Consider the following 14,135-nt stretch of genomic DNA (forward strand, 5'->3'; position numbering starts at 1 on the left):
AAACATCATTATGTGTAACCAACACCACATTGAAGTAGTCTGCACAAGGAAGAATATTGACAAGCCCAATAACCCAGAACAAAATCCGGTGTGGAAGTAATACTGGCCCAGGGCCCGGGAGGAGAATATGTTACCATTAGGTTGATTATACCTCTTTCCCAAATTTTCAATGTTTTCTTTTTACCAAACTAAATTAAAATGGTATGTAATCTCAATTAACTTCAAGAGACTCATTTTTAAAGTTGTTTGACATATTCAAGTTTACATCCACTCTCGTCTAGCTCTAACCATAGTTTAAATTTTGGTTTTTTTGCCCAAAAAAGAAGAAACCAAGGGGTGAAAAATTTTCCCCTGGTTTTGACCGAGTTCTGAGAAACCCTGAGTAGAATTCCCAAATCACAGTTGAGTTATGCGAAATTTCCCAGATCTCATAGGTGCCGCTGATCAAAATTTCAAGAATTTCCCCCTTTTCTGCCATTTTTTCCTCTTTTAATCTCCTTTTCACTCAAAAATCATCATTCCTTTGTCTTCCTTCACCTTGTTTGCTGCCTGCTTCATGATTATAGTCCTTATGGAGTATATGGTGGAGTTGCTGGGGTGGGGGGCAGTCATCTGTTAAGGCTAGTAGTATGTCTGCATATGGGTATGGGGATGGGTCGGGATTAGATGCATTTGCAGACTCCATCTTTGGATATCCATCAAATCCAGTTGGGCAAGTTTAGCCACCATTCTCTTACGGTCCATCCCTTGATGATACATTCCCTAGGTTGGGATATCTAGCTTATGATGCACCTATGGATTCACAGTTTCAGACTACCTGAATAAATATATAACAACTTAAAAAGAACATGGGAGTCTTTATTCAACTCAATCTATGTCATGTACAATTTTTTGGTATCTTTGTATTAAAAGTACGATGATTCAATCCATGTTATATACAATTTTATTGAATTTTTAGCTATCATGACTGTTTTAATACATTTTGGTGTTTTGATGCATATGACGTATACCATAATAATTTCTTGAATAATCAATTGTTTCAACATATGAATATCCCATGCATGACTTATGTGCTTACAGTCAAGTGTTTTACAAAGTTTGTTATCATTTAATAATCTAGTGGATTTCTTTAATTATGGATCATTCATTATTCTCACATTTTAATTATCAAATGAAAAGTTTAATAAAATGCAAGATTGAAATTGAATAAAAGATATTTTGCTGACGAGCACTGCCCTTGTAAGTTGTAGGTCCTGTTAGGCATTGTGGTCAGAGTTAAAGTAGAAAGATTGTGTGGGTCTAAGCAAATGATAGTAGACTATGAGGTTTACATGGCCTTTGAGCCCAAAGATTGAAACCACTTCAGTGGTGAAGAGAATGAAACCACTTCAGTGGTGTAGCCATTTTGGTGGTGAAGAGGTAGCCACTTCAGTGGTCAAGAGAGATGTACATCCTCCATAGTTCGTCATAAGCTTATGACTGTAATGAAAGAGAAAAGAAAGAAAAAAATATATATCTGAAAGAGTTTGAATAATTTATCTTTGAAAATGCTTTTAGAACATATATAATGAGACTGAATGTTTTATTATGACACATGCAATGTTATGTATTTGCAAAGAGACAAAATATTTTATTTGAAGAAAATGCATGTTATGTTTAATTCCCGAATGTAGCATGATTGTTTTATAAAATTCATTGGGTTAGTTTAGCTCATACCCCATTATCAAGGACAGACAAACAGCCAAAGGATAAGGGTATAATAACCATAGTGGAAACATTAATCTATTAAAAGGGGGCAACTCAAAAGAATAGATCATATGATGGCAACTACAACTCTGATTATATTTATCATCAAGTACAGTCATCCGTATTCCAACATCACACCAGCTATCAAACTAAACATTTACTATCTTATACAAACTCTTAAAATACATACATAATTATAATCGCCCTTAACAAACTCAAGTAGCTAGCATAATCAAAAGAGACCATGGTTTTCAAACCTGCTCCTGGATCACTATGCTTTCACCCTTATCCTTTGGTTGTTTGTTTGTACATGATAATGGGGTATGAGCTAAACTAGCCCAATGAATATCATAAAACAATTGTTAGAAAATAAACTTTAATCAACAAAAACAGTGCAATAACAAGAAGAACTAAGAAGAAGAGAAAAGAAGAAGAAAGAAGAAGAATTGATAGGAATCACATAAGCATGTGATTCTAGCTTAGCACTCCTAGAATCGCAGCCTCTTATTTATAGATATCAATAGTCTAGATTACAACTTGAGAAGCAAGCCATCTTGCCCTCTAAAAAAGGAAATAAAGAGTACAACTTATGGACGAAATTTTCTAGTAAAACTTACACCTAAAATCTGTCCAAAATAGAAAGTAGCAAAGTTCTGAAATTAGCAACTAATAGAAAATAGAAATTATGCTTTCTAAAAACTACCAAAACTTGTGTAACAACATTCCCACATTAGAAAGAGTAGCATATCTAAAAAAGAAACAAGGAATAATGGCATAATACTGTTCATGTGAACAGTAACAGCCCAAACTTCAACACTTTCCCTCAATCTGGAGTATACACAAAGAAAACTTCGACTTGCACAACAAGAATTAACTTGAAAAGTAGCACCAATCTTGAATCATGTAGCAATAGCAGACGTCAATAAATACTGAGAAAACTTCACCCAGGAGATAATCAACACCAACTTAAACAAAACTTTAATTTTTCATGTCGAAAGAACCATCCAATAATGAGAACAATAGATGATGTTGAAGACAAACAAAGTCCATAAGTATAGCAGGATCAAAGACACTATCCACATAATGCTGGTAGTAGAAAGAAATATCCACAGTAAATCTTCAAAATGCAGCTCCAAAGTCCATATAAATGCTTCACAGGAAGGCAAGTAGTAGGTAAGTATGGGTAGGTAAAAGGCACTATCCACATAATGCCGGTAGTAGGGAGAAATACCCACACTAAATTTTCAAAATTGCAACTCCAATGTCCATATAAATGCTTCGTTAGAAGGCAAGTAGTAAGTACAGAATGGGTAGGTAAAAGGCAATATTGATTACTGTGGACCAAGTAGGTCGGTAAAAGACAGTATATGTTACTGTGAACCAAGTAGGTGAGATAGTATGGGTTACTACAGACCAAGTAGGTAGGTAAAAGACAATATGGGTTATTGCGGACCAAGTAGGTAAGGTAAAAGACACTATGGGATACTGCGAACCAAGTTGTTAGGTAAAGGAGAATATAGATTACTGTGGACGAAGTAGGTAATGGTAGATAGGTAAAGTTATTGTTGTAGAATACCATCTTGTGAGGACAAAGATCTTCACAAATAATATCCTTCAGCATTGTAAGGGTTAATATGTGTTTGGTGGTTCGGGTGAGCCATTTTTTGGTGAACTGGTTTGGTTCATTATATATATATATATATATATATATATGTATTTCTGGGTTTGTTTGATTAGATCATAAGTTGCGTATGCGATCACAAGCACACCTTGAGTAGATATAGAATAAAGTACCATTCTCCCCCTCACGTGTAGCATTACAGGTGGACAATTAATGACAACTAATGTCCAAGTATAAAAATATCCCAAGTGCAATTTCCAATGAGACCTTAATGGTAGATATAATCTTCATTCGTCTAAAAATTCTAAATCCAAGAAACATGTTCCAAACTCTCCATGGTGGATTATGATAATGGCAGCATTATACTAAACCAGAATTTCTTAAGGGGTCATTAGTAAATATATAAGCCCAATGGCAATTCTGTAATAAATCAGATTTTTCAAAAAGCTATTTGTAAATAAAGAAGTGATGGACATGAAAGGAACTAGATTTATAAATGGAAGACTTGAAAGGAAAACACTTGATGGCAAGATTATAATATAGTATAAGAGAGATGGGTAATTAATGAAAACAAGGATATAGAATGTGGAATTAAATAGGACAAAGGGAATAATGTCAATCAGGAATAGAACAAGAATCAAACCCAAAATTGAATAAGACTTCAATAAAAGGTAAGAAATAGAAATAAACTGACAAACACTAAACCAACTAGGAATGAAGACTGGACCAATTAAACTTGAGCCAGAACTGAACCAAGACTGAACCAGCTATGAATCACACAAAACCAAATCATGATATGGCAAAATAAAATTCTGTAGTATGCAGAAACAAGCATAAGAAAGAAAAAAAATCCGCATAATGCAGAACTAAAAAGTGAAAGGATGTACCTATTTCTAAATCTAATCCAAGTTTAGGAATCTAAGTATAGATAATAGATAGAAGAGATCAGTTTGCATAATCAAACCTGATCTAAATAGCACATTATTTGTAGCAGCAGGTGGTTGCGCACCAAAACTTGAAGAAGAATAGCAGAAAATTTCTGCAACACAGAATCGAATAGGTGTTTGCACAGAAAAACAGATCTGCAGAAGGATGTAAAACAGCAGAAAATAATAGATCAAAGTAATTAATTAAGTTATGGGATAAGTAATAAAATAGATCGGTTTATATATTCATCTGATCTAACTATAAAATAAATACAACAGTAGGTGGTTGTGCACCAAAGAGAGGAACACTGAAAGAGAACTTCAGAAGAGAATACTTGAGAACAACACTGTTTTAATTAAAAAAGCTCTAATGCCATGTTAGAAAATAAACTTTAATCAACCAAAACAGTGCAATAACAAGAAGAACTAAGAAAAAGAAAAAAGAAGAGAAGAGAACAAGAAAGAAGAAGAATTGATAGGAATCACATAAGCTTGCGATTCTTGCTTAGCACTCCTAGAATCGCAGCCTCTTATTTGTAAATATCAATAGTCTAGATTACAACTTGAGAAGCAAGCCATCTTGCCCTCTAAAAAAGGAAATAAAGAGAAAATTTATTAACATAATTTTCTAGTAAAACTAACTCCTAAAATTTGTCCAAAATAGAAAGTACTGAAAAAGGGAACTTCTGAAATTAGTAACTAATAGAAAATAGAAATTATGCTTTCTAGAAACTACCAAAACTTGTGTAGCAACATTCCTACATTAGAAAGAGTAGCATATCTAAAAATGAAACAAGGAATAATGGCATAACACTGTTCACGTGATCAGTAACAGCCCAAACTTCAACAACAATCATACTATATACGGGAATAAAGACATGCACATTTTTCAAATAAAATATTTAGTCTCTACTCTCTTCGCAAATACATAACAATGCATGTGTCATGATGAAACATTCAGTCTTGTAATATATGTTCTAAAAGCATTTTCAAAAATAAATTATTCCAACTCTTTCAAATATTCCTTTTTTTCCCTCTCTCTTACATTACAGTCATAAGCCTAAGCAGAACCATAGATGATGTACATCTCTCTAGACGACCAAAGTGACTACCTCTTCACCACCGAAGTGGTTTTATTCTCTGGGTATAAGGCCATGTACACCTCATAGTTTACTATCATTGGCTTAGACCCTAATCATTCCACTTTAACTCTGGCCACAATGCCTAACAGGAGGGCAATGCTCGTCAACACGATATATTTTATTCAATTTCAGTCTTGCATTTATTAAACTTATAATTTATAATTAAAAATGCAAGAATAATGAATAATTTAAAGAAATCCATTGTATTATTAAATCATAACAAACTTTGTAAAACACTTGCATGTAAGCACGTAAATCATGCATGGAATAATCATATGCTCAAACAATTAATTATTCAAGAAAGTATTATTATATACGTTATATGCATCAACACACATAAATCTTTCAAAACAGTCATGATAGATAAAAATACTATAAAATTGTATATAATATGGATTGAATCATAATACTCACAAATACGTCGGTTGTTCCTGTCTTTTAAATCGAACGCTCTTTCACAAACTACAGTTCTGATCCTCTTTTCCTCCTTTCTTTTCTCTTTAATTCTCTCTCTCTCTTTACTCTTTCTGCTCCTCTTTTTCTTTTCAAATTTCTCTCCACGCAACCCCCACTCTAAGATCTATATTAGAAATTTTTCCTTACAAATGGAGAGGTACATTCCTATTTATAAGGATGGAAGATTGATAAAATAATAATTTCTTCAAGTTTCTACCACTTTCCTTAAACTTCTTCCTTCTTTCTATAAGTTTCTACTTCCTTCCATTTTCTTCTTCAAGTTTCTACAATCTTCTACTTTCTATTGTCTTCTTCTTCAAGTTTCTATAGTCTTCTACGTTCTTCTTCAAGCTTCTACAAGTTTCTATCTTGTTGACACCTATGTCGATTGTTGACATCATCCTCGCTAGGTCTTAGCATACTACATCTTTCCACTTTCTTCTACTGTCTTCTTTAGGTTTCTACATTCTTTTGCTTTCTTCTTCAAGTTTCCATAAAATTTCTACTTTCTTCCTTTTCATTGTCACTTTATCACTTCACTACTGATACTTAGGTGACACATGTATGCTTAGGTATCCCCCCTTCCTTTTCATTATCACTTCATCACTTTATTATTGATACTTGGTGACATGTGTACACTTAGGTGTCCCCCCTTCTCTAACCACATGCCATCATCTAAACCATCGGTCAACGCACATTTAATATCATTTATGTAGTAAAATCTATGATTAGAATAATGGGCCTTAGTTAGAGAGGTGAGGGCCCACCTTGTGGTCCACTTATTTGGTCTACTTCGAGGTTAACCTCTTAATACCTCCGAATGCAGAAAATTATGATGGTCCTTAAGTGCGGTATATATATATATATATATATATATATATGATGCTTAAGCTAGAGGTCATATACGCAACACAAGTGAATTATCACAAGGCTAGTCAGTGAGGATGCTCATTTAGGTTGTCTGCAAATAATCTTCTTCCCCTTTAGTTTGACGTAAATTTTTTGTTTATTACATATATTAAGTTGGATTTGGTTTCAACATTCCCCAATCCCTTCACGGGAGGTTTAATAGGACTTGTTGCTCTAACAGTTCGTTTGGCCGTTGATGCCACACAACAATTTGAGGTTAAGGAATTTCATATCATCTTAATATAAAGATGTGAAATATGATATTATAATACAATATGATTGTTGTTTGATATAAAACTTCTGTTATTTCATTGAAACCGCTAAATAATACAAAAAACGTGCATTTGCAAGTAGGTCTTTACCATGGAATGAGGTCTTGTTTGAGATCTTGGGTTTTTTTGGGATCTCAAGCATCTCTGGCAAGACTCTCGAACTACCTCGACTCGACCTAGAGCTTGAACCCTCTCTCTCTCTCACTCGCCTTTGAACTCGCCGAAACCACTCTAAATCCCTTTTTCTATTGGATCTATTGCCGGTTGACAATGAATCTTCACCTGCAACAAGGTTTATAGCATGTCTACATCAAAAAAGAAAGATCAAACAAGGGCCATTTGAAGAAGTTCTTCAACCAAGCCCACAATGAGTATTGAGGGGGAACATTGACGACAACAGAATGTGAAGCATGAGTTGTACACAACACTTCTGTTAAGATCATATCATTTATATTGAACTTATAATGGTTGTATTATATTGTATTGTACTCATATGGATGGAATTCTATTGCTATTTGAGTCATTTGATGTATTTGGTACACTTGCTTTTCATTTATATGTCCTAAAGATTCTATTTTCATGTTTTATAATGCATATTCATTCCAACAGCATTTCAATTTTAAAATTAAGGTCAAGTTAGAGCTCATACTTAGGGTTGTTTTATCAATAATCTAAGGCCGTCAGTGTGTTTAGAAGGCCTAAAATATGCTAGCTACCAAGTTTGAGCCCAACTTAGGCCTTAAACCTCCCCGAGATGGGCCCTTGAGTTTTATCGAGTTAGCCCATAAAAAATGCAAGATCTTGCCAATTCAAGCGAGATCTCTCCTTTTTTAGGGGGCAAGATGGGTATGGAGAGCGAGATTTCTTACCACGACTGTAACCAAGAAAAAAGAAACAGAGAAGTAGAACTAGAAGCCGTAGAAAGAGCTGATGGAGATCCCTCTAGCAAATAGAGTCTCAATTGTTATCTACCACTAGCAATCAAATGCCCCATTTCCATATCCTAAAATACACAATAAGAGGGAAAAAAGGTTATTTTGCACTTCATGTCACAAGTAAAGCTACTAATGGATAAAAGGTAAGTAAGAGAAGGTGAATAGATGATGAAACGCCTTCCAGAGACAAGAGAAAGAGACCCTTTAGCAGTTTAGACAACCTGGATCAAGGAAACAGAAGAATAAGTATGAAACAAAGAGGATGAACCAGTCATATGGTCAGTTGCTTCGATAGTTGATTATCTAGGGGTAATAACTTCAATTGGCACTATGACAACCAAAAATACCTTTGGAAGACTATGTATTGGTAAAGGCAACTATAGCAGCTACACTCACTGGGAGCAAGGAAAAAATATCGATCGATATGGGAATTTCGACCTTGAAAAAGGTCGAAATTTCCATGTTTCGGTCGAATTTTCGACCGAAACTGGATACTTTTTATCCGACTGTTGAAAAGTCAATTTCGAGCCTCAAATGCACTCAAATTGATTTGGATTTTTTCATACTACCTATTTCAAGCATAATAAACACTAGAAAACTACTAGTTTACTAAAAAACTACTGAAAATGTAACATCCAACATTCCAAGTATATAGTACATGAATCAGAGAAGAAGCGGGAATGTTATTACTTACAAGTCTATTCTATTCAAGCCTCAAGGTCTCCCTCTTCCGTCTGCACCCCATACAAATGACAATACAACTCCCATGATATGGCTGTGGTGGTGGGCCTTGTGGCTGTGGAATAGTGTGGAAGATCTGCTCAACAAATGAAAGAGCACCCTGGTTCTCAGGAGAAGGATAAGGATACTGATAAGGTCCTAATGGCTGACTCCGATAATTGACAGCATGGAACAAAAATCGATCGATATGCTCCAAAAATGACATACATGCTTCTAATAATAACCTCTTTTTAAATAAAAAATATATGTATAACTATATAAGTATTTTTTTTAATATATAAATAATTTTAAAATATATAAAATACACACAAACTATCTTAAAAATATCCACAACATGCTCCAAAAATTGCATACATGCTTCCACTAATACTCTACAACAACAACAACAACAATAAGCCTTGTCCCAACTAAATGGGGTCGGCTACATGGATTCTTGCCCTCCAATCAGTTCTGTTCGAGGCCATGCTAGATACAAGGCCTAAGCTATACATATCCTTTCTCACCACTTCTCCTAAGGTTATCTTAGGTCTACCCCAAGCGCTTCCACTAATACTCTACTATTTTAAAATTTAAAACATAAATTAATTATTTGTTTAATATTTAATTTTTTTAATTATTTAAATATATATTAAATACAGTAAAATTACATAATTAACAGAAGAAAAAAAATTAATTCAACACTATCACAGCAATATGGTGTCTCAACTCTCACATACATTCATTTGAAGCTTATACATGTACTATACATATACGTTTTTAGCAATATACATAATTTAGTAAATAATTTTAATAACAGAAAAATAAAAAAATAGTAGGAAGAATCAAAAAATAATTTTGACACTACAAATTCATAGATCAACACTCTAAAGTAAACATACATAAATTTGGAAGCAATCTAACATGATTTAAGGCACAAATGAAACAAAAATTAAAAAATGAGGAAGTTGGTTACTCCCCTTGCAAGATTTGAGAAAATGCACAAATGGAGCAGCAAATCAAGTGTTTGAAGGAAATGGAATACTAGAAATTATGTGTAGAAGGAGATGAAAGCAAGAGAAATCACCAAAATTTTCAAACAGAGGTCGAAATCTCCAGGGCGATATCACTCGAATCAGGTAAAAAGGCTCAGTAGGTCAAAACTAGGTCGATTTTGGGTATTTTATAAGTTGCACAGGTGTCGTTTCGGCCCGATACGATATTTCGACTCGTATCGACCGATATATTAGTCGATACGAAATGATATTGTACACTTTTCGTTCCTACAACTACATTTCGTTTCGATTTCAAAATTTGCAGACATATCGATCGATATTTCGACCATATCGATCGATTTTTGTTCCATGACAGGGAGTTGAATTCAAGAATCATAATTATGAAAGACTATCCAAAAAAGAACACAAATATAAGTTTATCTTATCAAGCATCATAACATATGACAACAAATTATATCAAATTATAAGTATGAAAATGAATGTAGTAATTTTATATTTTTACTTACCTCTATGATAGTGTGATGCCAAATAAGTGTTTTGTCCATTTAATGATTCACTAATTCCCGATTTCGAAATGACTAACTACTAGATTCATATATGGCTTTGAAAAATAAAATTGATTAATATATGTGTGTGTGTGTGTGTGTGTGTGTGCATCTAGGCAGCAATAAAGTGCACAAGGTGACAAAGTGGTAGCGATTTGGTGAAAAAGCGGCTGAAAAACTGCATATCAACAAAGAGGTGGCCAATAAGGCGCATAAGCTCGCGCTAGAGAAGAAAGTGGTGCCCGTGAAAGGATCTGAGCATATATCTAATCATACTCAATGTTGAGACCAGCCAAAAAATCATATACTCGAAGCTTCTCCTCCCATTTTTGATAGGTAGCAACATTAGCAACACAAGATGGAGTCAAATGCTTGTAAAGGTCAAGGGTCTGATAATAGCCTTGAAGACTATTAAAATACTGTGACAAGGTAAGCCTTTCTTTTGTTGCAGCTGATGAATTTTCCTTCAAATTTCAAAACACAGTGCATCATTTTCGACCTTGGAATAAGTATCCTAGGCAACTTTCCATATTGAAATAAGTATCCTTGGTTCAATGGAGCCGAGAAGAAATCCTTTTACCAAGCACACATCAATCATCCACTTGTCTTGAGCCATACCAAGAGAAGAGGGTGTGACAAAAGTTCCATGAATATAGCGAGTCAAACCACGAGCACTAACAGCAAGACAAACATATCTAAATCAATCAAGATAACTGGCCCCATTAAGTTTAACGGTGATCATCTAAAACGGGGAGAAATCACGATCCCAAGAAATAGAAGAACCGAGAGTCCCCTCCATACCAGACGTACCAGAAGAGGTATTGGTAGCTGATGGATCTAAAAAATCAGATTTATTGCATAATGGGAGAAAAAAAAATCCTTTGGTAAGAGAAAAGTGCTCACCACCAAGGGAGAAGGGCCATATAGATGTAGAAAAAGGTTTCGGAAGCTGGTAGAAGGGTTGAAAGAGGGGGTCAACACCTCTAGAAGCCTGTGCAAGGTGCAAATATGGCCCTAAAGGCTATCAAGGGTTGTCTAGCTGCTGGTGGTAAAGCACAATGAGCCTAGATTGGTCACAAGTGAGAATTGAACCTTCTAGGCCTATCACACGATGGTTTTGAAGGATGGTGGGGACTCTAGAGGAGTCATAGGTTGCCTATGATGGTGGTGGCTGGGTTACAATGGGAGAAAGAGGAAAGGAAGTTGGTGGCGACTTTAGAAGAGTCGCAGGATGGCTGCGATGGTGGTGGTTGGGTTGCGATGGGAGAAAAGGTAGGTGGCGATGGTCCTAGGACTTGGTGGCGGTGACAGCGCTCGTCCTAGGCCGCTGCAGGAGGTGGAGCGAAGATTTTTTAAAGGTGAGAGAGAAGCAGAAGGGTAGAGAGAGGTGGAGGTGTGGTGATGGTGCTAGAGAGAGGCAAAAGTGGTCATGGCAAGGTTTAAAGATCTCACGATACCATAAGATACTGGCCGATACGTATCTATATTTGACACCACCAATATGATACATCTCGATACATCTCTCTATTGAATTGCATTAAAATACATTAGCCAGAACGATACAATACTCGATACAGGATGATATGTCTCTTAAAATCACCTAACCGATACGATAGTCGATATCGATACTTTAAACCTTGGGTGGTAGTGCTCAAACAACATTTTTGTAGGGTTTTTCACATCAAAGATGGCTCTGATACCATGTTGCAAGATTGAAGAAAATCCGAATTGTGTCAAAGAGACACAAGAGGTCCTTTATTTAGATTAGAAGCTTACTAAAAATATAACAAATCTTCCCATTGTTGGAATTTACAAAGAGAAAAATAAAAGAACCTAACAAGACAATTCTACCCATAATGAATAAATAATACTACTGCTGCCCTTAATATAACTGCTGCCTTACAACAATTACAATGTTATACACACCAAGCTAGCTAGGAATTAAGAAAAATACTTACGGGGATGATAGAATGTCCTCAAATTTGTAATTTACAAAGTATGCCAACAGTCCCAATATGGTTGCAATATCCAAGCGTACCTGCACAAATAATTCAAATAATAGGTCAAGAGATGTAAGCAAAATTTCCTTCAAGAATGCTTCCATGCCACACCAACAACCAAAGTGCTGTAAGCAGATTGAATATAAATTGGATCCAACCTGAATCCAAATCAATCAAGGCTAATCAATAAGGTATTACCCAGTGGGCATGACTTGGTAGTAGGCACAACAGTTAAGTTGTGCTATTGCCACCTGTTGGCATTTGAAACTTGAAAATAGCCACTCCTGCAAAGCAGGAATTAAGGCTATGTAAAATTTTCCCTCCAGGCCCTTGTGAAGTGAGATGCTTGTGCCTTATTAAATAAGGTATAATCCAATTCAGTCACTAAACAATAACTAAGCAAATAAAAATGCTGATTCACCCTCTCCAATCTAAATAACATCTCATTCTTGTATATGTGTTAACATTAAAAGGGCAAAACCGGCGTCAACGTGCAGGGGGGGGGGCAAACAAATTTCCTAATTCCTATGCAGCCTTACCCATGTAATTTCTTCTAAGAGGTTGTTTCAGGGAAAATACCAAATGAATGGAGGAGAAGTGTTGTGGTTCCAATTACAAAAATAAAGGAGATATTTAAAGTTGTAATAACTATAGGGGCATTAAATTGATGAGCCATACGATGAAGTTATGGGAGAGAATAATTGAAACCCGTTTGAGACACTTAACTACAGTTACAGAGAACCAATTTGGGTTTATGCTGGGAAGATCTACAACGGAGGCCATTTACCTCATTAGGAGACTTATGGAAAGGTATAGAGAATGTAGGAAAGACCTTTATATGGTATTTATTGACCTAGAAAAAGCTTATGATAGAGTCCCTAGACCGTTAATTTGGCAAGTACTAGAGAAAAGAAGTTTTGCAAGTAAATATATAGATATAGTTAAGGATATGCATGATGGTTCGGTGACTAGTGTTAGAATAGTGGGGGGACAAAGTAATGAATTCCCGATAACAATTGGGCTACATCAAGGGTCAGCTTTAAGCCCATATCTATTTGCACTCACCAAAGACATTCAAGATGAGGTCCCTTGGTGTATGCTTTTTGCAGATGATATTGTGTTTATTGATGAGACCCAAGTGGGGATTAACACCAAATTAGAATCATGCAGAGTAGCTTTGGAATCAAAAGGCTTTAAACTTAGTAGATCGAAGACAGAATATCTAGTTTGTAACTTTAATCATGATCGGGCAGATGATGAGGTGGTGATACTTGACAATAAAGAGATTCCTCAGAGTGATTGCTTTAGGTACTTAGGTTCAATCATAAGTAAAAGAGGTGATTTAGAGGATGAGGTTTCCCAATGAATTAAAATAGGGTGGATGTAGTGGAGAGGTGCGTCCGGGGTCTTATGTGATCGGCGTATTCCATTAAAGCTTAAAGGAAAATTTTATAGGACTGTTGTTCGACTAGCTATGATGTACGGTGCAAAGTGTTGGGCTGTTAAAAATAATCATATAGATAAACTCAGTATAGCAGAAATGAGGATGCTAAGATGGATGAGTGGCGAAACTATGATGGATAAGATAAGAAATGATCATATTATAGTTGGTCTGGGAGTTGCTCCCATAAGTGATAAGCTTCGAGAAAGTCGTTTGAGGTGGCACGACCACGTTCAACATAGACCTATAAATGCCCCTGTACGTAGAAGTGATATAATCAATATTGAAGGAACTAGAAGAGCTAGGGGTAGACCTAAGATAACCTTAGGGGAAGTGGTGAGAAAGTAGATGTATAGCTTAGGCCTTGTATCTAGCATGGCCTCGAACAAAACTGATTGGAGGGCAAGAA

General features: G+C 35.4%; 1 protein-coding gene across 5 annotated transcripts in view; it reads right to left on the minus strand.

The window, feature by feature from the left end:
* Window positions 1-14,135, minus strand: part of LOC149013965 (DUF3754 family protein, putative (DUF3754)) — a 76,326-nt gene that overhangs the window by 8,218 nt on the left and 53,973 nt on the right. For 3 of the 5 annotated variants that reach the window (XM_089160077.1, XM_089160076.1, XM_089160079.1), the window contains exon 9: window positions 12,244-12,323. In XM_089160077.1, coding sequence (XP_089016203.1) covers window positions 12,244-12,323 — 80 coding nt within the window. Of the gene's footprint in view, window positions 1-5; window positions 2,075-4,331; window positions 4,450-12,243; window positions 12,324-14,135 lie in introns of those variants that run through there. The other 2 variants (XM_089160080.1, XM_089160081.1) reach the window with 2 other exon arrangements.

Source organism: Hakea prostrata, chromosome 6, assembly GCF_041222555.1.
Source record: "Hakea prostrata isolate BN-2017 chromosome 6, UWA_Hpros_2, whole genome shotgun sequence".
Taxonomy (NCBI): domain Eukaryota; kingdom Viridiplantae; phylum Streptophyta; class Magnoliopsida; order Proteales; family Proteaceae; genus Hakea; species Hakea prostrata.